Genomic DNA, 23,309 nt, shown 5'->3' on the forward strand with positions numbered 1-23,309 from the left:
CCAATCGCAGTTGGTACAATAGGATGTGATTTTTAATATAAAATAAAAAAATGATTGAATTAAATTAAATCAATCAACAAGAAATCACATAATTACTTTATGCACGACAATACACAAGATTATAAATATTTCCTTCTTGATCCCTACCTATTGTGAAACTCATACAATTATATAATTGATGATAGTGTTACAATAAAATATTTTTTTTACATGATGTCGTGTTAATCACTAAACCCGTCCTTAAACTGTCAGTAGCCTCTGATTATATTATCTAGGAATATTATGAATGTATAAACATTTCCTAGTCAATAATATCAGTGGCTTTTTATGACACTTAGGTCGTTACATAAATACTGTTACGTATTCGCTACATTGTTCACTAAACTACATACTTTATTCTGCAGATAGATGATTTACCTATCTAATGTCTCGTAACCTTCCGGGAAAACGTGACAGTATGAGGAAAACTTTTCAGATGTTTCTGAAAGAAACGTCTTTTAATATTTCTGGGCTTTAGCATTTCTAACTTCCAAATAAAGAGTGAAGAGTGTATGAAGGGCTTCCAGTCTCGTTTCTTCATCAGAAGGAATATCAAGTAAATTACAAATGACATCGATCAACTCGGGTAATTCACAATCGAGCTGCGTGAAATCCAATTCAGCTTCGTTCAGCTTCTCCTCTACTTCGGTTGGCCATTGTTGAAGCAAAGAATCAATGTCAGGCATTGGTTTTGTTATGTGAACAGCCGGTGGATGCTTACTTCTATAAAGCTGATTCATATCCTCGATCCACTTGTCGATTGATTTACCATTTTTCTCTGCATCTTCGATCCTTTTGATCACTGTCTGCCTTGCTGCACCTGCGCTCTTCATGTAGCTACGTAGCTGCAGGTGCAGCACGGCTGGGTCCGATTGATTGGTGCAGGGTTCGTCCAAGACGGTTAAACCTATTTTATCCTCCGTTCCATCGGGTCGTGGAATCTTCAGGAAGGCGTCGATATCACCCACTGCTGGAATATAGTCGGGAATAAAGGGGATGAGTTTGTAATTCAGCTCTATCTTTTGTGGCGTGTACCTACAAGAGATAAAGTTATTAACTATTTTGTTGATTTTGAAGAGGTATACTAATTGGCCACAGAAGGTACCTCATTATGTTCTGAAACAGTTCCTTCACTTCTATGGATACCTCCAAATCCTCAAAATCTTTTGGATTATAAATTTCAACAGGCTGTGCATTAATGGTCCCCTCTATATCATCATCGTCGCTTTCTTCACTATCAGACGGATCACTGTTGATTCCCATTGACTTTCCAAAGCTATTCTCATTGTCAGAGTACCTTTGAAAAATGATAATAGTTGAACAATATTGCACTTGAATTAGGTATATAGTACCTTCTGAAGTCCAATTTTTCACGTGGTGAATTGATCCCCATAGCATCGCGACTTTCAGTCCTACGGGTCGGTCTAGGTCTCTTGGAACTTGAAGGTCTGTGACTCACAGGACTTTGTATCTCTTCGGCATTACGCACCTCTATGCTTTCATCAAATTTTGTAAACGCTGAAATATGTGCCTCCTCTTCGTCGCTGCTATCTTTGGTGTCCATAGTTGATCATTCCTAGAATTCTTAAAACAGTTGACTGCAATGGATGATTGTTTTGATTTTCATAGCTTTACTGTTTCTATGGTTTCTCGGAGGGTCGATGAGCGCAGGCTCGGCCTGTATATATGCTGAAAATAATTTATATTTCTATAATATCTTTAATATCTTCAAAACGAGTCAACTTCCGATTGTAAATTAATCAACTTTATTCGTAGAAAAATATTAATCAATACTGAGCTTAAATACCGAAGACCATAGTACTAAATAAAATGATCAATACAGTCACAAAAGTGAAAACAAAATTTCATCGAAACAAAACGATTCATAAAAATCGTGTAAATAAATTTCATCAATTTCAAAATTTTCCTACAATAAAAATAAACGATACGAAACGAATGTGTGTAAAAGTAGACGAGTCATCTATCAACAAGGTTGTTAAACAACAAGACAATCAAATTAAATAATTTTGGAAAAATTGAGACACTTATGCTCGCTCACGTTTCTAAAAACTTATGTCTGATAACGTTTAAACTGTCGTTAATTATTTATCTGTAACGTTGAAACAACCGAGACGTGTTACAGCAATATCTCTTCTTGAAGAATGTTTAGACTAATAGATATTAGTTTTGTCTCAATGTATAATTCCTATACAGGATATTTTCCATAAATTTGACCGCTCCTGGTTTTTCTGATAAGCCATTTTTGACTGCTCTTCTGATATATTCTCTCCATCGTTTGGGTGCTCTGAGAATTTTGCGGTTGAATGCTATTTAAACCAAAGATTGATCTTTTCGGGATGCTCGTAGTTCTCTTCTTGGCTGATCGAACTCTGATTACGTCCTCGTCGGAGAAGTTCCTTTTTGGAATTCGTCCACGTGTGCAGATCGAGTCGCCGCAAGCGTGGAAGCAGTTTGTTGAACTCGTGCTCGAAACACAGTAAGGATCTTCTGACAGACCTGCAGTCACTCTGCTAACAAGAAATTTCTAATAAATACTTGTATCAATTTTTATACAGAACAACTGGATATTTATTTTGCAGGTGAAGAAGAGTAAAACTAACGTTTCTATACCGGCAGAAGTATAAATTTGTCGACAGTCCTTTTCGCATTTGGATGCAAACATTACAAGGATGAAGAGCACGCTACAGAGGAGGGAAAATGCCAAAATATCAGCTGTTAAATTCCTAAACGTTAAACCACGAAATCTCGTGTCCGAAGCGTCGAAGTCATCGTTGATTGCGGCGATCCAGAAGAATTTCTGTAGAATCAAGTCCTGGAAAGAATACAAAAGAATCTGAAATACCAAGATAACGTAATTCAATGGTAATTAGATAACGAGAAGGTTAATCATGTAGTCATACTCGTAAGTAGATGAAAACTTGACGGACAATCAACTGCACGAGATAATAAATGTCGCTCAGGTTGTCCATTATCGATCGCCATTGACTGATCATCACGATCCTCTCGATCCAACTTACAAACGCGTATGGTGGAAATTTGTTAATCCATCTTTTGCCGAAAAATCTCACGTTGTTCTGTCGATTGCCCAGAATTTGACAAACGCTTCGCGATCAACCATTCGTCTTCATTTGTTATCATTATATGTAAATATGTATGTATTTATGGGGATCTAGAAGGAAAAAATACAATAACTCTCATTGTCAGTACATATCTTGATGACGAGCTGTAGAAATTTGGAATAATCATTATAATTTTTCTACAAAGTTGCTTCAATATTCCTCGCACGAGTCGTTTAACTGGTGCAGGCGGTTTAAACGCTAATCCTTTAATCTGGTACCGCGTGTTTGCCGTGTGACGCAAAGAGAAATCCATTTTCCCGTTTCTCACAATTTTACTCATCCAACATTGCAATACCGACACCTTGGACGATGTAGAAATTTCATGTTAATCAGAAAATATCTCATCGTTCCACGCTAATCCTTAATGTCAATTCAGGTTTATGGTATATCAGAAAGCAGACAGCTGTATATCATGTATCCTCTCCACGTGTTTCATAAACCAGATTATAACAGAGATACACCGTGTCGTTTCCATACTTTTTCTTTTCTCTTACTAACAATTCATTGTTTTTATATTATGAAATCCAAAGCGAATGGTTTTCTTCAGAGACCTTAAGACTTGCGCTTCTTTTTTAACTGTCTGTAACAGAAAAATATTTTTAACGATATTAACGATAATTTACTTTAATCCACGTACTTTTATGGTTTTACAATCTTGACCTATTCTTTTTGATCCACGCTGATAAAGGAACGGCTTGATTACGCGATTGTTTTATCAAAGACACAAGCTTTCCTTGCGATTGACGTTGAATTACACGTATTTATTGTCCTGAATTTATTGTCAATAAAGTTTATTAAATAACAAACAACACTGTTCAACTTGGATCCGTTTTATATTTCCTTTGTAATAATGTATTAAAGAAAATTTAATTAATAAATCCTGTAAACTTACCCAACTATAAATTACAGGTATAAATGCAAATTTATACAGAAACAATTACATAAGTTATTCGAGTATCTATCTGACAATGACTATCTTGACTATCTTCGAGGAAGAAGTATAGTGATTATCATGAATTTCAAGTAGGAGAAGAAAATTGTTAAAATGATCCTGCTTGTCCAAGAGAATACCTATCGAAATTAACGACACGTGTTGTATCGTATGATATAATACAGCTTAACAGAATTAGGAGGACAACGTCTAGGTGAGTCGTATCTAATCAAAGTACGCGTTTAAACCGAGCTGTATTTTGCAGAAGTTACGTCTCTGGAACAGGTAGTCGGTATCCTACTTCCATCAACTAACAATAAGCTTAGTAAAAAAAAAACTTCCGAAATTAACGACACGTGTTGTATCGTACAATCTAATACAGCTTAATAGAACCGATATGAATTAGGGGGACAACGTCTAGGTGAGTCGTATCTAATCGGAGTACGCGTTTAAACCGAGCTGTATTTTGCAGAAGGTACGTCTCTGGAACAGGTAGTCGGTATCCTACTTCCATCAACTAACAATAAGCTTAGTAAAAAAAAAACTTTCGAAATTAACGACACGTGTTGTATCGTACGATCTAATACAGCTTAACAGAACCGAGATGAATTAGGGGGGCAACGTGTAGGTGAGTCGTATCTAATCGGAGTACGCGTTTAAACCGAGCTGTATTTTGCAGAGGTACGTCTCTGGAACAGGTAGTCGGTCTCCTACTTCCATCAACTAAAAATAAGCTTAGTAAAAAAAAAAATGAACAATCCATGGTAGTAGCTTTTAGAATCATTGTTGAAGAATCCATCAATTTTTGCGGCATAGTATACCTTTTCCTGTTTAAATTATAACTTCTTTTCTTCATTTGTGTTTTATATTATACTGGTGTAATATTTACTATAAAATGTGAGATTAAGTTTGTATATAGAATGTGGTGAAAATTAAATATAAGATACTGATACCTTTAGAATGATGCACGAAGCTGAACGTAGTCTTTTGGAAGCACCGTTATTTGAACAACAGGAAGAAGTTTTGTGATGGTTTTTTACACGTCCATACACGAGTGTTTCTTGATACAAGGGATATTAATGTGAAAGTGCACTTCTTTGGAGAACATTCACAGAAGAAACTTTAAATGAAGTGAAATCTTTTGCAGCAGTATTCTGAAATTGTTAAACAGAGATGGAGAAGTTAGAGAATGGAATTTATGTAAGATATTTAAAAGAATGTAATGAAAATGAAGAATCAATTAGAGCTTTCGATTTATCAATTAAAATTTCCAGACGCAAAATGCCTTCACAAACAACGCTTTCCAGATGGAAGATATTCATCTTGAACAAAAGGAAAATAATTTTCCCGATGTTGAGAAATCATTGGAGAAGTCCAATGCTCAGCAGAAACCACCTTCAGAAAACAATACAGCAGTATGTCAACTTTTTCTTTGAAGAATATACGCAAATTACCTTGAATCATATTTCGTAATTTTTCATTTCTTAAATTTCTTCTTCTATAGAGAGCAGAATGGGGTGGAGGACTACAATTTTTAATGGCATGCATTGCCACTTCTGTGGGTCTTGGAAACGTATGGAGATTTCCATTCACTGCCTATGAGAATGGAGGTGGTGCTTTTCTGATACCTTACATCATAATTTTATTATTCGTCGGCAAACCTTTCTATTTTTTGGAAGGCCTTCTCGGTCAATTCACCAACAAATCATGCGCAAAAACATGGAACATGGTACCTGCAATGAAAGGTAATTTTTGTTGCAGATTGTTCAGTACTATTTCATGCACCAAGTGCTATACTCCAATTATTATTATTATCCTAGGTCTAGGATATGGACAAGCATTTGCAGCAACCTGCGTAGTGTCTTATTATTGCGCTCTAATGGGTTTGACGTTATACTATCTAGTAGCAAGTTTCCAATCTGAACTACCTTGGTCCTATTGTCGAGAAGAATGGCAGGGTCAATGCGTAGACGCTGTTTCGAAGGACAACAACATAAGCAAGAGCGCGAAGTTGCTTGATAACGATAACGGTACCCTTCGTAGCTCCGCAGAATTATACTTTAGGTTTGCAGCCTTTCACTTTGTTCGAAATTCTTCTTCTTCTGCTTCAATCCTCAATATTTCTATCGTCTTACAGGAAGATCGTTCTGAACGAGTATGACTCCATCGAGGATGGAATTGGTACTCCTTCCTGGCAACTCACCATCTGTCTTTTCTTAAGCTGGATGACGATATTCATCGTGCTTTGCAGAGGAATAAAAAGCACAGGAAAAGCAGTATATTTCCTAGCAATATTTCCTTATATCGTTATGATTGCTCTGTTACTTAGAGCAGTGACTTTGGATGGTGCTGTCGATGGGATTCTATTCCTAGTCACTCCGAAATGGGACAAATTGTGGCAACCCACTGTGTGGTATGCAGCAATTACCCAATGTTTCTTCTCCTTGTCAGTTTGCTTTGGTCCCATCCTTACTTACTCATCCTACAGTAATTTTGGGCACAACGTTACCAGGTAAGACTCTTCAGTGCATTATGTGTAGAATTTTTCAAACCTGGTATTCTTACAGATGTTGATTAATTTTAGGGATGTCATGATAGTGACCACTTTGGACACGTTTACAAGTCTGATAGCAGGTTGCACGATTTTCGGTATTCTAGGAAATTTAGCCCACGAGATAGGCACCGAAGACATATCAACAGTGGTCCGTGGAGGTACCGGACTAGCATTCATTTCTTATCCAGAAGCATTGTCTAGATTCAAATTGGTTCCCCAACTGTTTGCTGTTCTTTTCTTCGTGATGATGTTCGTCCTTGGCGTTGGAAGCGCAGTGGCTCTTTGCGGTGCCGTCTTCAGCATCCTCTGTGATCATTTTCCAAAAGTGAATCACTGGAAGTTGGTGCTGATGGTGTCGGTTTTCGGGTTCTTCGTTAGCCTCGTCTACGTCACTCCTGTGAGTCCTGTAAAATGAAACACAATGTAAATGGAAACATACGGAAGTGTTAAATTAATTACAATTGTTCCAGGGCGGTCAGTGGTTCATAACACTGGTAGATTATTATGGCGGCACGTTTGTGGCGATAATAGTGGGTGTATTAGAGATGGTAACTATTTTCTGGATCTATGGTCTGTCGAATTTTCTCAATGATATAGAGTTCATGCTGCGATCGAGACCCTCCTTCTATTGGAGACTCTGTTGGGCCTTCATCACGCCTGTATTGATGATTGTTATTTTAATTTACACGATCGCCACTTATGAACCACCTACTTATGATGGATTCATGTTTCCCACATATGCTTATGGTAAGTGATACAATTGTTATCTGAAAAATCAAAGATTAATCATTTGATTAACAAATATTCATAGGTATTGGCTGGTTCTTACTGTCCCTGGGAGTTTTAGCAATCCTTGGTTGCATTTTGCAGAAACTAATAGAGAAACGATCATCATCCTTGATAGAAGTGAGTATTTTCTATTAAATTCATGATTCTAATGTTAATTTACTTTTTATTTCATAGACTATTAAAGCAGCATTTAGGCCCGATGAGAATAAATGGGGACCCAGTGATCCTAAAATTCGGCTGAAATGGAAGGAGTTCATAGCCGAGAAGAATTTCCAACATCGAGGTGGCTTTGTCCAGACTTTTTTCAAATAAAAAACAATTCCTGTCTGTATACAATGGTGTGGTTTAATAAAATCCTCCCACATTTCTTCCTATATCTCGAAAGTCTTGAATCAAATAAAATCTTGAATTTCGTAAAGAACATAATTCAATTACTTTCGAACGTCCTTGAAGATAAAGAGAAAAGCGCAATTTTTCGAAAGAAACGACCTTCGATCGACAAAGGTAAACCTGTTACCCTCTTGCATCGGTCACGCTTGAAAGCGCTACTCTAATTAGAATTAACAAATCGCATTGAAAGGAGAACGATTAAATGGATTCTTTCTGAACGCAATACGGTCGTAAATAGAAAGTGAATACAAAACTGAAGCAGATTTTTGTATCGATTATTCAACACACGAATAGTACCGTTTCTTTTAAAATCCAAGACCGAGCGTAATCGTTTTCGTGTTTCCAATAGTGGATCAATTTACAAAGTAATTTTGCATATTTTACATTTATGATTGAAGAGTATTTTTTCATTAGAATTCTTATTTTTATCTCCATTCATTTTTTCTTCTGAAAGAATGAAGATGTCAAGATATTGATGATATAAAAAAGAAGATAGATAAAGTAAACAATGTTACTGGGAAGATGGTAATATAATGGTGACAAGATTTCTCACAGCATTCACTACTGATCTAGCCAGCTGCGAATGAACAAAGTCGTTGATCAGTCTTCCAAAAGCTGTTGCCTCGCAAAGATCAAGGAAAGAATTCAAATCCCATTAATCCTGTGCACCATCCATCATGGGCCAAACGAAGGTTCGTACTTATCTATAATTTAAAAGAAATAATAATTTCTATTTAACATTTCTTAACAATAAATAAGGATGTCCATTATAAATTCATAAGCTTGTCACTTTAAATGTCATGCATCTAATCTAAATTGCAGCTGTAAAATTGCATTAAGATCTCATTTCTTTATCTTATTATAGTAAGAACGTTGTCCAATTTTCAGACTTCTTGATCACATCAATTTCTTCAGTAATTTATATTAAACTAATTAATAATTCTATAGTAATAACAAAATAAACAATGAAAAAGGATTAAAAAAATATCTTCATTTTTTCTTCCTTATCTTGGCTGTTATTTCCATTTAAAGACCGATGGAAACTCAGATTCTTCCTTTGTGGCAGCAAAATACGATCTCACAGCAATTATACATAATTGTGGTTCACACGACGTCGAATGCAACATTCTTTGATATATCATAATTTCCCTTTACGTAAACGGTGCAGTAATTCCACTCGCTTAGTACTTTAGTCGTCACGTGTAAATGATGGGATAATAAGGTGCATGCACCGTTGTAGTCTACACACATGTTTTTGTCTATAGAATGATTTTATGAACAACGAAGGTGTTCAAGGAACGTACAGACTGTCTATTTCATCAGGCAACGAGAAACCACTTGAAAATGGAGTAAGCTTTAATATAAATGGATAATTCATTTAGCATCAAATTTACTCACTCTTTCCATTCTTCAGTCGCTGGCTGCTAAAATTGAAGAAGGAAACGAGAGGGCTCAATGGGGTAGCAACTTGGAGTTTTTGATGTCCTGTGTAGCATTCTCTGTTGGCCTTGGTAACGTTTGGAGGTTCCCATATACTGCCTACCAAAATGGAGGTGGTGCATTCCTAATACCTTATATCATTGTTCTCTTTATAATTGGTAAACCTATTTACTATATGGAAATGATCTTGGGGCAGTTTAGCAGTAGATCTTGCATTGAAGTTTGGTCTGTGTCTCCTGCCTTCAAAGGTACGATGCTACTTCTACAATACACAGTATTTCTTCCATTGATTACTTTCATTGTTTCAGGGATTGGTTATGGTGTTACTGTAGCCGTGTTTTTGGTGGTAACTTACTATTGTTCACTCATGGCATTGACAATGTACTATCTAATAGCAAGCTTTCAATCAGTTCTGCCATGGGCTTTTTGTTGGAAAGAATGGGGTGATGCTTGCTTCGACAGTACCTCCTCTAATACAGAAATAGTAAATGTCAGTAAAAGTAGTTCAGCTGATCTGTATTTTCGGTAGGTATGAAACAAAATTACACCTGGATACGATATAAATTTCTTTAAGGAATAAAGTCTCTCTTCTATTTCAGCAAAGTGGTTCTCAATGAAGTTGGAATACTAGAAGGATTAGGAGATCCATCTTGGAAGCTAGTCTCATCTCTCCTGGCTAGTTGGTTCTTTGTATTCATAGTGCTGAGAAACGGAGTGAAAAGCAGTGGTAAAGCTGCTTACTTTCTGGCCCTGTTTCCATACGTGATCATGATAAGCCTGTTAATAAGAGCAGTGACGTTAGAAGGAGCCGCGGATGGTATAATATTCTTGTTCAAACCAACCTGGGAAAAGATTTTTGATCCTTCAGTCTGGTATGCTGCTGTCACTCAGTCGTTCTTCTCTCTTGGTGTATGCTTTGGAGCTGTTATCATGTATTCCTCTTACAATAACTTCAACCATAATGTGTTAAGGTAATTTAAAAATATTTAACAATAAGATGCAGTTAAATATTTAACCCAGTAATATTATAAAAGACAAACCTTCCAGAGACTGTACATTGGTAACTACTCTGGACCTGTGTACCAGTCTCATAGCCGGAACTACCATCTTTGGTATCCTGGGTAATCTTGCTCACGAATCAGGAAAAGAAGACATCAGCACCGTGGTGCGCGCAGGAACAGGACTCGCTTTCATTTCTTATCCGGAAGCACTTGCAAAGTTCACGGTGGTACCACAATTATTTGCTGTACTCTTCTTCTTGATGATGTTCATATTAGGAATCGGTACCACTGTTGCCTTTGCTGGAGTCATTAGTAGCATCATCAAAGACAAATTTCCTCAACTTCCTGATTGGAAGGTCGCTGGCGGTGTTTCTTGTGCTGGCTTCCTGGTTGGAATCGTTTACTGTACTAGAGTGAGTATAATTTCATATTTCCACGGTACAGCTAAGTAATATAGTGTAATTTAGAAAATTTATAAATTGCTGTACAGGGAGGACAGTACATATTAAATCTGGTGGATTATTTTGGTGGAACGTTCATCATCGTTTTCTTAGCTTCTTTTGAAGTGATTGCTATTTCTTGGGTGTACGGTAAATCATTCAACATTCACCTTCAACATTCATTTCTTATTTGGATAGATTTTTAGCAATTGTTTACATTTTTGCAGGTGTTGATAATTTTTTGGATGACACTGAATTCATGGTCGGTTCCAGACCATCATTTTATTGGAGATTATGCTGGGGTTTCTTAACTCCTCTCTCTCTCTTCTCCATTCTAATCTATTTTCTATCAGAGTTGAGACCTATCACCTACAAGGATGAATATTATCCAACTTCCGCTTATGGTATATTCAAATATTTTTTCTATAAACACTTTGCAGTGTATTTCTGTTTAAATAAGAGTTTTCTGAATTTTCTAGTCGCTGGTTGGTTGATTTTGATACTGGGAGTGATACAACTTCCTATTTGGATCATTGTTGGCAGATTGAAACAGGAAAAAAGTGAATCTTGTTTAAATGTAAGTTATTGCTAAAGTATATACACACATTTATTAATATATTTAATAAAATTTTACTTCTCCGTGTTTTAGATGTTAAAACCAAATCCTGACTGGGGTCCAAAAGATCCAATAAAACACAAAGAATGGAAGGACTTTAAGGATTCAAAGAGGATAGCAAGGACGAACTCGAACAAGAAAAGATCAAGAATCATTGCTATGTTAATCGGAGATAATTAAATAGTAGCAGTAAGATTGATGAAATAAATGTATCTTCAATTGTTATCAATAAAATATTTCATCTACTTTTGTACACATTTTTTCCTGTTGAATAAATATTAAATTGTTATTTTATTTTAATGATAAGAATCGACAGGTATTAAAATCTAGTTTGAAGTATCGACAGTACTTCTCTAAAAAGAGATTCGTTATATTCAGTCTCTGATTATCTTCCTTTTCCCTTGTTTTTACCGATCAAGATGTGGACTAATTGGAGCCACTTGGGACCAGTTCGGAGACTCCTCTCCTTTGCTTTTTCTTCTTTGAAACGAAGCCAATCGTTCTTGTACTTAATTTCTCTGGGACCCCATTTCGGAGATGGACGCAAAGACTTCTCCAAATTCTACAGTAAGAACGTAAAGATAATTACTTAAGAAATGAACATAAAAGAAAACATAATGCAAGAAATATAAATAAATACAAACGATACCAGTAAAATTGATAGATCTCTATTTTTGTACATCCGTACAATCATCCAGAAAGGTATTTGTGAGACACTGAAGCAGAGTATAGCTATTCCAGTTGCATGAGCCCAAACCGGAAGCGGTTTGTCACCATACGTCAAGGGAGACAAGGTAGCGACGGTATAGAAGAAAATACATATCAAAATTAATGGTGTCACAATAAACCAACAGATCCTCCAGTAACAGCTCATTTTTCTGTCCAACATAAATTCTATATCGTCCAGTAAATTTTCTATACCTATTCACAGAAAAAATATAGAATAATACAGGAGATTCTAGTCGTGTTTAAAATGATATTGAAAAAGCTACAAACCATATACCCAAGTGACAGCAGTCATTTCAAAGGATGCCAAGACAAACACAACAAATGATGTGTCATAGTAATCAACCAATGTTAACAAGAATTGTCCACCCTGAACACAAAGAATAGAATCAATATATTAATTAAATCAATGTCATTTTTTGTGTGTACCTACTGATAACAGATATCTTTCAAGTGTGAATTTAAACAGTGATTTATAAAAGCAGCATTCCTGATTTTAATCAATGATGATAAAATTGTTTGAAATTGATAGAACTATTTATTTTACATACCGGAGTTACGAATACTGTACTAATAAGAAATCCAATTGAACAAACTGAAACGACAACTTTCCATAATTTTTCATTCGGTAACTTTTCTTTCAGAGCAACAACTATTGCAGAAACCATTCCAACGATGCTTCCCACTCCCAGTACAAACATCATTACGAAAAACAGCACTGAAAATAACTGTAAAATACATTTTTTCTTAACGATCATCCTGAAATGAATTCATTGATTTAGATATGTAAGAAATACATCAAAAGCATATAATCAGGTAATCTTGTAAACAGTTTGATTAAAACATCTTTATAATATATCATGATCTCTATCATTTCGAGAACAACTTGTTTACCTGTGGCAGCCATCCAAATTTGGCTATCGCATCCGGATATGAAATAAATGCTAGAGCAGCTCCAGATTTCACTACTGTACCAATGTCTTCAACGTCCATTTCATGAGCTAGATTACCGAGGATTCCAAAGATCGTGCACCCTGCTATTAAACTGGTCAGTGTATCAAGACTGGTCACAATCATAGCGTCTCTGAAATATAAAATCTCCATCAGAATTGTGTTTCTTGAAATTATACATAACGAAGAAATAATCGATGAGGCTGTTGTTTCTTTATCACTCGAGGTACCAACGACCATCCTCACCTATAAACATTGTGTTTGAAGTCATTGTGACTGGAGTAAGTGATAATAGCACCAAAACAAACAGAAAGGGAGAAGAAACATTGCGTTACAGCCGCGTACCACACAGTTGGCTTCAAAAGCATGGACCATTTTGGAGTAATGAAAAACAGAATTCCATTCAGTGCCCCTTCAAGGGTGACTGCTCTGATTAAAAGACTGATCAAAATGATATATGGGAAAATAGCGAGGAAATAAGAAGCTTTTCCTGAACTTTTCACACCCTTGAACGTGATGAGAACAACAGATAACCAGCTGAAAATAAGACACAGGGTCAATTTCCAATCGGGCAATCCGATTCCATCGTCGATATTGTCTTTCTCTTGAAGTATCACTTTCCTGAAATTATAAAAATAATTTCAGGCTGATGCAGGTTTATAAGAAATTTCATGTTTTACAATTAATAAATTTTATCAAAGAATATCATGTAAAAAAAATTACAAGAAAAACAATTCTGCTGAACTTCTGCGTTGATGATCGTCATTCCTAAAATTTGTAAACATGGTGTCATTTTTATCACTGATCTTTCTACCGGAATCAACGCAAGAATCACCCCATTCTTCTCTGCATTTGGCCCAAGGTAGTTCAGCAGAAAAGGAGTTGACGAGGTAGATCAGTGACAGAGCCAACAATGAGCTATAATATGTCATCACTGCGATATTGGAATAAAACTGAGACCAGCCAACACCTGGAATAATAAAATTACATTAAAATGCCTATAAACAGACTATCAGTTGATAAGGTGTTAAATGAAATGAAATTACCAACGAAAGCAGGAGACAGTTTCCAAACTCTGATCGATGAAGATGAAGAAAACTGACCGAGTACCATTTCTAAATAATAAAAAGGTTTTCCAACAAGGAAAAGAACAATGATATAGGGGATGAGGAACGCTCCACCACCGTTTTCGTAGGCGATGAATGGAAATCTCCAAATATTTCCAAAACCAATGGACATAGCGATGCAGGACATCAAAAACTCGATGCTGTTGTTCCATGTATATTTATCTATCGGTTCCTTCGTGATCTCTGAACACCTGGAGAGCTGAGACTCCCTTGGTTTTTCAGAAGACGTCTTTCTTTTTTCTCTTTCGTCCAAAACGAATGCCTTGTTCCACTGTCCCTGTTCTGGGTCGTCGTTCTGCCACATATTGCACAAATTACGAAAGCTCGTTATACAATTTTTCGTCGCCTTATACCTTTCAGATAGCGGGGAATTAACTTTAAGCCCTTTATGCGCAACAGGTTACACCTTATCTTGATATCACTGTGCTGTTTTAGCAATGAAAAAGGAAAAAAAAAAAGTGAATAAAATTAGTGTCTTTTATTGTTTGGCCTTATGACGAAATCGTCGAAAGTTGCTCTTGCTTTTTATAACTTTGTAACGTAGGATCATTGAAGTTTTCATTGTGATGCTGATGAGAACTGGTGAGATTTCTTTGAATTTTTATAGTTGGTGTGATGTTTGTGACGATATTTGATTATTGCTTCTTCAGATCTTCTCAATAATTTATAACATTAGATGATAGTTCTTCCAAGTTACATTGATGCTTCTGATGAGAGTGATGACAGCGTTGATGACGAGGATGTTGAACTAGAAGGTAATCAACTAAAAGGGGGAAAAAGGTCTGTCTTTACTCACCGTTTTCTCCTTCATTCTGCACTGAAACAACCGATTTAAAGAAGTATTATGAATAGAACATTACACGTGGGCGATCGACATCGAGCATCTGCTCTTATATCACAAAGCTGGTACGTTGATACCAGACTACACCGAACAATCAAAAATCCTTGATGATAAAGCGATCATGATCCCAACATTTAGATTATATTGCAATTCTCTACACCCGATCTGATAACGAGAGATCTAACGGATTACATGCTTGAACGTAAGTTGAAATTGATAATTTGACAATAAATATTTAACAATATTTATTAACATTTCATTCTATGTTAAAAAGAAAAGGGACGAGGAAAAAGAAAAATATAAGTAACGTGATTTTGTGTCTGATTAATCAATGATTTGATGACTAATTTATTGTAGAAAGATGTGTTTAATAAATAAAAAATGTGTATATTAAAATACTCTCAACGGCAGTTGCAATTACCTCATCACAATCATCCCATATACGTTTGGCTGCTATTCCAGTATATGTATAATAATACTGTGTCTTATGTTGCTACAAATCAGCTTTTCTTTGAAAATAATAAACATTTGACCTCAAGATTATTCTTGGAAGTCAATTTTATCCAACTGAGCTGATTAGTCTGAATTGGTTACAAATCAATTTTTATCAAATCAACTACCTTTCAATCTAAAAAATTTTACAATAATTTTACGAAAAGCAAATGGATTTTTAATGAAAACTAACACACAGGTACAAATGATTCGTAGAACGGCGAGCTGAAAAATTTCAAAAGGAAAGAAACTACAGAACGAGTCTACTTAAAATTCTACTTATACGGGATTTCAAAATACACCCTGTACATAAGCTTCAGATATTAAACTACATCTACAAAAAAAAAAATTAAAGCAAAGAATACTGAAACTATAAAAGTGACTAAGAGAATTCATTTAAAAAAATTGCATGACTGAAACGATACCGTAGAATTATGTAGAATGAAGAACATGTTTCTTATTTACTATTACACGAGTTTGTCCTCCCAACACAGCAATACGTAAACGAATTGCTTAATTCTCGAGCATTGCCGTTTTTCTTTTATTTTCCTTCTGATCTCTTTGAATTCGCTCCAGGAAGCCAGTTCTCTGGTATTTTTGGGTCCCCAATTCGGGGAGGGTCTAAAGGCAGATTTGATCATCTGCAAATACAAGTGAACACTTAACATCTTATTACTTTGATATATTTCCACATGATTTTTACCTCAGAGACTTGTAAATTCTTTTTGGAAATTATAGTGTACATCATCCAGAATGGAATTTGTAGTATGCCAAAGGCACAAATGGTCCATCCAGCAGCTGTAATGTTATCATGATAAATAATTTAATTATACATTAAAATATACGTTTATATGGTATTAAAACCAACCATGTGCACTGTCTGGATAGGAAATACCGCTGTAAGTAAGTGGTTGTAAGGTAGCTAAAGTATAAATTAAAATCACAGCTAGTAGAAGAGGGGTAATAACGCTCCAACAGACTCTCCAATAAACGGACGGTCTTCTCTTCAGCATGTACTCCACGTCGTCCAAGAAATTCTCCAAACCGTACACCCAGAAAATACCGGTTATCTCTAGGGTAGCTAAGATGAAGACGATGAAAGAGCCGGCGTAATAATCGACCAATTCTAACATGAACTGACCACCCTGTGAATAAATAAAAATTCATTAAATAATTTTCAATTGGGAGCTTGAAAAGATTACTTACAGGTGTACAATAAATCATGCCAACGCAAAATCCGAATATAACTGTACCGAGTACAACATAGATATACTTGAAACTTGGAAACTGATCGCTGACAATGGTGATAATTGCACCTGCCAATGCAATGGCACTTCCTATACCAAGGACGTATAACATCAGAAAGAACAAGACTGAAAACAGCTGCAAAGGATAATGATAATTAGATAGAGAATTAGTGTGAACGGTAAATTGAATGCTCGTTAAATTCTTCACCTGTGGAAGGACGGTGAATTTTGCTATAGCATCAGGATAAGAGACAAACGCAAGACCGGTTCCACCTCGGACCACGTTACGGATGTCTTCGACACCCAGTTCATGCGCCAAGTTCCCCAGGATCCCAAAAATAGTGAAACCTGCCATTAAACTGGTGAATGTATCCAGAGTCGTCACCACGATAACGTCTCTAGGATGAAATAAAATTCAGAATTGAAAATGGACACATTCTCTTGAATTGAATATTCAGGCTCTTACATTACATAACATTGATAAGGTCGAATAGCAAATATAAATTCCAACGCGTGAAATCGCTCTTCCATTTAATCATTATTTTATGTTGAAAGAGTAACCTGTATATATTGTGTCTAAAATCGTTGTAGGACGAGTACATGACGACACCACCGAAGCACACCGACAGTGAAAAGAAGCACTGTGTTACAGCAGCGTACCAAACGTTCGCATCGAACAGCTTCCCCCAATCCGGCTTGATGAAGAAAATAATCCCGTTCACGGCACCGTCCAGCGTTACCGCTCTGATCAGCAAGCTGATCATGATGATGTAAGGGAAAATAGCGAGGAAATAGGCTGCCTTTCCAGAACTCTTCACTCCCCGTGCAAGGACAGCGAATATACAACTCCAAGCGACCAGTAGACAAATTGTCAGCTTCCAATCTGGAGCTCCAATACCATCGTCGATGTTTGTCTTTTCTTTCAACACCACTCTTCTATAATTAAAAATGTTTCTATATGTAGACTATGACCTTAAACCGCATGATTCATGGATGACAATAATAGAGCTACGCAATCTGGAACACCTTGAGATAATAGAGATTACTATAAAAACATGTTTTCGTCGCGAAATTCACCTAAAATACAGTTCAGCAGAAGTAATCATAGCTGTTCCATTTCGTTCGGTGACGTTATAGGATCCTCCTGAGTCGACGCAAGAATCTCCCCATTCTTCGAGACACGTGGACCAAGGAAGTTGTGATTGAAAGCTTCCAATTAGATAATAAAGTGTCACAGACATAAGAGAACAATAGTAGGTTCCCACAGCGAGCATGGAGAACATCTGTGCCCAGCCTACGCCCCGAAATCCTGGTGCTATGAACAATTAAGTCCAAATTAAATTTTTAAGAACTTGCGAAATATAATCTTCAAAAGTTTATAAAATTCAAATTATTCATACCTGCTGACCACATTTTCACCGAAGATCTGCTGCAAAATTGCCCCATTATCATCTCTAGATAGTAAAACGGTTTGCCGACCAAGAAGAGGACGATGATGTATGGTATCAGGAACACTCCACCACCATTTTCATAAGCGGTGAATGGGAATCTCCAAACATTGCCAAGACCAATGGACATGGCAATACAGGACATCAGAAATTCCATTTCATTGCCCCAGGTTGCTCTTTCTGTTTCATTCTCCACAATCGACTGTTTTTAAGAAGAATATTTTTACACGAACATTGTCTTTATGTACAGAATGGAAAGTAGAATTTTCTGATTTTTATAAGCATACCATTTCCTCTGGAAGTGATAAGGAAAGTGGTAATTTGCGATCGTCCTGGACCCCATAATTAAAGTTGAAGGAATCATTTGCTTGAAACTAAAATCACTTACAACTTTAATCGATCTACCTTGAGTTAAAGCTTCATATTCTACATCCTACATTTAAATAGTTACCTTCTTATCACCGTCTACGTTGGATCCCTGAAAGTCAGTGGTTTTGTGTTCGTCGTCCCCAACAAAAGCAGCATTTTGTCTTCCTTGCTGCAACAAAAGCGTTAGATCAGAGTAATATTTTTCAAAGGAAAATAACAGTTACATCTTTGAACGAACAAAAATCGAGAGTAAAAACTGTATTCTATGGATCTACGTTCGCGTTCGTTGCACTCGCTGCGTTCTTCTGTCTTTTTCTGTCGTGTAGATTGAAAGAACCGTCACATGAAACAACTAACATCATTCTTGTTTAACATCCAAGGACACTTTCCAAAGTCTACACGCGATGCGCTTGGTAAATTACATCTCTGGATGTTCGGAGTACGTAAATCGGCCTGGTGACTTCAATGCTCGCACGCGAACGCATTTTAAAATATCGACTACCTACTTCTCTACAAGAATTTATAGAAAAAAAAAGGCTATCTACTTATTGCGAACAACACAAACATAACACCGTCCGTCGATGAATTAATTATTACTAATGAATAAAAGCCGGATAACAGTGATCGTGCATCTTCTACAGAAATGCAAGACGTTGATAAGCACGATTGCATGGTGTATCGCTGTTTCAGAACCGCATTCCTCCAATGTTGTTACACACAACGTTCCAAACATTTTAGTTCATCGTTGAGTCTCGAAACGGTATTTCAAAACGTTCATTGACATTCGCGCAAACAGCAGACCACTCTTGTAGAAGTGTCTGATGCAACGCACTATCGAATTATTTAAAAAATCCCGATTCCCAACTAGTCACAAGTAATCCTGGCTATCCGATTTCCAAACGTTACTTCAGACTTCTGGATGAAAGGTATAAGAAGTATGTTGTAAGAAATTAATTATTAAAAGCGAAGGTCGGTACGTACTTAAATGAATTTTATGAATCTTTATAGTATTCAAAATATTTTCTTGGGAGAGTCATAATTATTACATTCATTGCTTGTTTGTGTACTTATCAAATGACCCACGTAGAAGATGCAACTATTTTCGCCCCTCCGCTTTCGTTTTGTTACACTTTACATGTTTCTGTTGTTCACTTCTAGAATAATTAGTGTGCCCCGTTGCGTAAACGAAGCCGGTTCAACAGCTTTGCAATCATTTTGTAATGTCAAACGTGATACTTTGGCCTGTTATTACAGTCGCTAGTCTAGTGGACACCTTAGCTTTCATTGTGCTCTAAAAAAAAAAAAAAAAAAAAAAAAAGAGGGATATTCGTTTTTTTTTGTCGAGAGAAAAAGTATATAAAAATTTAGGTCGTAAAGTTGAAAGGACGGAAGAAAGCAACAAAGATACTTTCACGATCCATTTAGCTGATTTTTCGTGAACAACGTTACATCACAACGAAAGCGATTGTCTCTTTACTTTCATGTACATAGTCGCTTCGCGTCCTCCTTATTATCTCTTTGACGGAATAATAATTCAAGTGTTAATTACTTTCGCTGCAAACGCACGATTCGTGTCAGATATCTTGAAACTAATGTATTCATTTATAAATTTTTACTTTATATTTTTTATTTTCCAGCTTTGCAACGAGTCAGATTAATAACTTGCGTGCATTAACATTTAATAAATGTATGCAATGACATTTTCCAAGTGAAGAATTCGAATAAATTGAAATCCAGAAAAAGTAATGAAAAGGTCAAGGTGTTATTGTTCGATTGCTTGACAATTTTTCGGGGCTGAACAGCGAAAGCGATGATCGTCGTTGAGTCACGTACTATGCATTGTAAATGCACGTTGCATTGAAATCCAAATACCAGCAGCACTCTCACGCGACCTTACGAAACGTATTCACATGACTCTTCGTTCCCTTTGTTTTGATTATGGCAACACGTGTCGTTTCTCACCACGTGGTTGCCTACTGAAACCCAGCATCGAGCAACTGTTTATTTCAGAACACTCCTTACAAACTGTTCTTATATAATGACAATTACAATTGTTGGAAAGAAGGAATCTATGTTTATCAGTCCTTCAAGCTTAAAATAACGAATCTTTTCAAGAAACATGTACATATAAAAAAAAGATTACCATGATGTAATATAAATCATGAAATAATCTTAATTTTTTACAATACCTATAATAGAACAAGGGTCAGTAAATTGTTGAACGTTAATGTAGAAACAGGTAGCCGGTTATTAGCATAAAGATTCAATGATAAATCATACCTTGTGCATGTTCTCAATTCAGCGGCTAATTGGAATGACAGCAAGGACGAGGGATATCCGATCAGGAGGTTGAGTGTCGTAAAACGCGCAGAAGGTCTCGAACTTACAGCTTTGTGACATCTATAGCACCGGTCGCGACAAGTGTATCCTATCACCTTCACGAGGACCAAACAACAACTGACCTGGGACCAGCTACGGTGCGCTTGTCATGAAAGTAATCGAAGTAGGGATCGCAAAAGCTTGACTGAATCAAGAAGGGGGAAATGCGATTCCCGTTTTCTACCTGCTCTCTGTTGTCATTTCTCCTTCCATCATCATATGGCTTCTTGTTTTATTACTACTCTTTCTTCCTTCCTTTTCAGTACAATTATGGTCATAAAAAAAAAAAATCAACACCCTGAGGGCTTCCGGTTTCAACATCTTCTATAGTCATTGATTCTTTTTACCTGAATGAAAGTTACATTATGAATTTTTAAGAATTCATATAATAGTAATTGCCAGAGAATATTAATTGTTCAGATCAAAGGAATAAAATTATTTGAAGAAACCTCTGGTCTTTTGCACGGGCTGAGCTTAACGAACCTTGCTAATTATTCGACCTCCTTGCATCAAGGATGAATGTAAATTGCAGCGACACTGGGATGCTGGAAGAACGAGAAAAGAAACAGGAAATCGAGATAAATGCATTTGAAACTCAACAAACTCTTCTTTAAATTTAAGCGTCTTCTGCCTCCATCTTCGTTTACTGTAACATTAAATTAAACAATGTAAATGTTCAGTTTAAACATAAAATGAAATGAAATTAATTAAAATATTAAATATACCTGAATGATTTTATCCTTATTTATATAACGTACTGTTAGTAGTTAAAATGTTAAGAACGATTTGCATTTCGATTAAGTCAGGGGAATTCCATTTACGCAAGCTTGAGAGGTCTCGAAACGGGAGATCCTAATTTTTTTTTTCTTGTCCCAGCAAATGTAGTCGCCAATTCGAAGACCATTACCTTAGCAAACGTCCTTCGGCAGTAGTTAAGGGACAAGGGGATCTATACAAGTGAAAGTAAAAAGCGATCCAGTTAAATCTGACGTTAACTGGATAATCGTGATCGAAACCGACTTGTGATAACATTATTTTTGCATCGCTACTGAACAAATGGTTATTCAATTAATGTTTTATAAATTATTAACAGAGAAATAAATTAAACTGAAAGATCGTATCTCTTATAGCGGTCAAATTACATTTTTCTAGCTCAACGAACGATATATCCGATATATAAATCAACAGACAAAAAAATGATCAGAGTTTCATCTGTTCTACAACAATTCTAATGTACAATGGTAATCTAAATTGCATCAACGCGAATATTTAGACAGGAAGTCTAAACTACCACTTTTCAATTGAAAGTAAAATAATAGCAATTTTAATTTAGCCTTTACCATGAATCTACTTCAATTTTATATAACATGTTTGATGGCAACAGATCATTTTGCTGTTGTCTTTGTTTAGAATTATGTTCTTCTTCCGTCGTTTCCAGCATCCGTGCATCCGCCTATATAATTCCTGCTGGAACGGGACAGGACAACGATGTTCCTGACTGATGTCTTCACGCATTGCGAGTCGTGGATTCCATCTGCGTTACGTAGTGCGAATTGAAGCGTTTTCTAACCGGATGACAGGTAGAGTGAACGGTCAAGGCTTCCCCGAAGAACTGGTCGAGGCAGTTTTCTTGCTCTTGATTCCTGACAACAAAGACCCATTTTATTAGACGTCGAATTAGAAAACACGTGCCGCGTTCGAGGGCCAAAAACAGGTGTGCAAAGTGTTAGGAAACATCTAAAGCCGTTTCGGTTGTTAAAATAAATCAGTAATTTTTCAACTGTATTTACCATAAAGATGTACTTACATTCTCATTTACCTTTATTCTGATTCTCAACGTTGTTACGCCATCAATTAACGTTCGACAATGATTTGTGCGAATTTAATTTTTTCTGAATTTTGATTACCTTGGCAAAGTTCAAGCTTAGTAATAACGTATCCGCTAATTTGTGTGACACTTCTTTTCTGCTATTCCGACCAGATTAATGAATTATTAATCCAAGATACACCAGGAGTTCGATATTTCAAACGTTTAGGTTTTACGATTAGATCAACCGTCAAATGCACTGCGTCGGTAATTATTATCGACTGCCATTCGAATTTCAAAAAAGAACATACAAAATGACGTACATAGTTTCATAGTTTCACACTGTGGTCATCTGTGAATTTCTATTAAATTATGAAAAGTTAATATTATTTAATTTTTCGTATGCGTGCTCTTATATTTTACATAGAATTACACAAAACTTACAATACCCACTTGTGATGTAATTCAAATTGAAATTTAATTACATGAATACGCATGCGCACTTTGTACGCTGTTTACAAAGCGAGGTTATGTATATCAAAAGCAACACATTTTGTGTACAGAAGGAACGTGTAGTAAAAC

The 23,309-nt window shown here is 36.1% G+C and overlaps 6 protein-coding genes and 1 long non-coding RNA gene across 13 annotated transcripts; 3 read left to right on the plus strand and 4 right to left on the minus strand.

Moving 5' to 3' along the window:
* Window positions 1–3: 3 nt before the first annotated feature.
* On the minus strand, window positions 4–2,240 carry IFT46 (intraflagellar transport 46). Its single transcript, XM_076689359.1, has 4 exons — window positions 2,099–2,240; window positions 1,392–1,728; window positions 1,141–1,336; window positions 4–1,070 (listed from the first exon to the last, which is right to left on the minus strand). Exons 2-4 carry the CDS (start codon window positions 1,601–1,603, stop codon window positions 498–500), a joined length of 981 nt encoding a protein of 326 aa, XP_076545474.1. The 5' UTR covers window positions 1,604–1,728; window positions 2,099–2,240; the 3' UTR covers window positions 4–497.
* LOC117609389 (uncharacterized) lies at window positions 1,770–5,200 on the minus strand. 4 transcript variants are annotated; one of them, XM_034335663.2, is made up of 4 exons: window positions 5,064–5,200; window positions 2,961–3,759; window positions 2,661–2,893; window positions 1,770–2,570 (listed from the first exon to the last, which is right to left on the minus strand). In XM_034335663.2, the coding sequence occupies exons 2-4, from the start codon at window positions 3,051–3,053 to the stop codon at window positions 2,246–2,248; spliced, it is 651 nt and encodes a 216-aa protein (XP_034191554.1). In that variant the 5' UTR covers window positions 3,054–3,759; window positions 5,064–5,200; the 3' UTR covers window positions 1,770–2,245. The 4 variants fall into 4 exon arrangements, with proteins under 4 accessions (XP_034191554.1, XP_076545475.1, XP_076545476.1 ...); XM_076689360.1 differs by having other exon boundaries at window positions 1,773–2,567; XM_076689361.1 differs by having other exon boundaries at window positions 1,774–2,570; window positions 2,661–2,872.
* On the plus strand, window positions 5,170–7,765 carry LOC117609380 (sodium-dependent nutrient amino acid transporter 1). The gene is made up of 9 exons (XM_034335653.2): window positions 5,170–5,310; window positions 5,385–5,525; window positions 5,615–5,855; window positions 5,931–6,174; window positions 6,248–6,622; window positions 6,695–7,061; window positions 7,135–7,411; window positions 7,476–7,570; window positions 7,628–7,765. The coding sequence occupies exons 1-9, from the start codon at window positions 5,284–5,286 to the stop codon at window positions 7,763–7,765; spliced, it is 1,905 nt and encodes a 634-aa protein (XP_034191544.1). The 5' UTR covers window positions 5,170–5,283.
* Window positions 7,766–8,412: 647 nt separating this feature from the next.
* Window positions 8,413–11,520, plus strand: LOC117609381 (sodium-dependent nutrient amino acid transporter 1). The gene is made up of 10 exons (XM_034335654.2): window positions 8,413–8,535; window positions 9,109–9,192; window positions 9,258–9,531; window positions 9,592–9,808; window positions 9,883–10,254; window positions 10,331–10,697; window positions 10,775–10,874; window positions 10,952–11,128; window positions 11,204–11,301; window positions 11,374–11,520. The coding sequence occupies exons 1-10, from the start codon at window positions 8,521–8,523 to the stop codon at window positions 11,518–11,520; spliced, it is 1,851 nt and encodes a 616-aa protein (XP_034191545.2). The 5' UTR covers window positions 8,413–8,520.
* Window positions 11,521–11,688: 168 nt separating this feature from the next.
* LOC117609379 (sodium-dependent nutrient amino acid transporter 1) lies at window positions 11,689–15,081 on the minus strand. Its single transcript, XM_034335651.2, has 9 exons — window positions 14,941–15,081; window positions 14,064–14,439; window positions 13,741–13,987; window positions 13,264–13,638; window positions 12,961–13,150; window positions 12,618–12,794; window positions 12,337–12,436; window positions 11,990–12,261; window positions 11,689–11,902 (listed from the first exon to the last, which is right to left on the minus strand). Exons 1-9 carry the CDS (start codon window positions 14,953–14,955, stop codon window positions 11,726–11,728), a joined length of 1,929 nt encoding a protein of 642 aa, XP_034191542.2. The 5' UTR covers window positions 14,956–15,081; the 3' UTR covers window positions 11,689–11,725.
* LOC143305484 (uncharacterized) lies at window positions 14,557–15,154 on the plus strand. Of its 3 annotated transcripts, none has more exons than XR_013062461.1 (3): window positions 14,557–14,726; window positions 14,795–14,924; window positions 14,997–15,133. It is a non-coding gene; the product is annotated as an uncharacterized LOC143305484 (long non-coding RNA). The 3 variants fall into 3 exon arrangements; XR_013062459.1 differs by having other exon boundaries at window positions 14,558–14,726; window positions 14,795–14,899; window positions 14,997–15,154; XR_013062460.1 differs by having other exon boundaries at window positions 14,557–14,924.
* A 320-nt stretch (window positions 15,155–15,474) lies between these two features.
* Window positions 15,475–23,302, minus strand: LOC117609378 (sodium-dependent nutrient amino acid transporter 1). 2 transcript variants are annotated; one of them, XM_076689357.1, is made up of 17 exons: window positions 23,172–23,302; window positions 22,728–23,089; window positions 22,261–22,563; window positions 21,646–21,869; window positions 21,404–21,566; window positions 20,822–21,267; window positions 18,624–18,710; window positions 18,460–18,546; window positions 18,125–18,374; window positions 17,802–18,039; window positions 17,286–17,660; window positions 16,933–17,122; window positions 16,684–16,860; window positions 16,346–16,622; window positions 16,181–16,275; window positions 15,943–16,118; window positions 15,475–15,613 (listed from the first exon to the last, which is right to left on the minus strand). In XM_076689357.1, the coding sequence occupies exons 6-16, from the start codon at window positions 20,828–20,830 to the stop codon at window positions 15,945–15,947; spliced, it is 1,959 nt and encodes a 652-aa protein (XP_076545472.1). In that variant the 5' UTR covers window positions 20,831–21,267; window positions 21,404–21,566; window positions 21,646–21,869; window positions 22,261–22,563; window positions 22,728–23,089; window positions 23,172–23,302; the 3' UTR covers window positions 15,475–15,613; window positions 15,943–15,944. The 2 variants fall into 2 exon arrangements, with proteins under 2 accessions (XP_076545472.1, XP_034191541.1); XM_034335650.2 differs by lacking the exon at window positions 15,475–15,613 and having other exon boundaries at window positions 15,624–16,118.
* Between the last annotated feature and the right edge of the window lie 7 nt (window positions 23,303–23,309).

This window comes from Osmia lignaria, chromosome 7 (assembly GCF_051020975.1).
Source record: "Osmia lignaria lignaria isolate PbOS001 chromosome 7, iyOsmLign1, whole genome shotgun sequence".
NCBI lineage: Eukaryota > Metazoa > Arthropoda > Insecta > Hymenoptera > Megachilidae > Osmia > Osmia lignaria.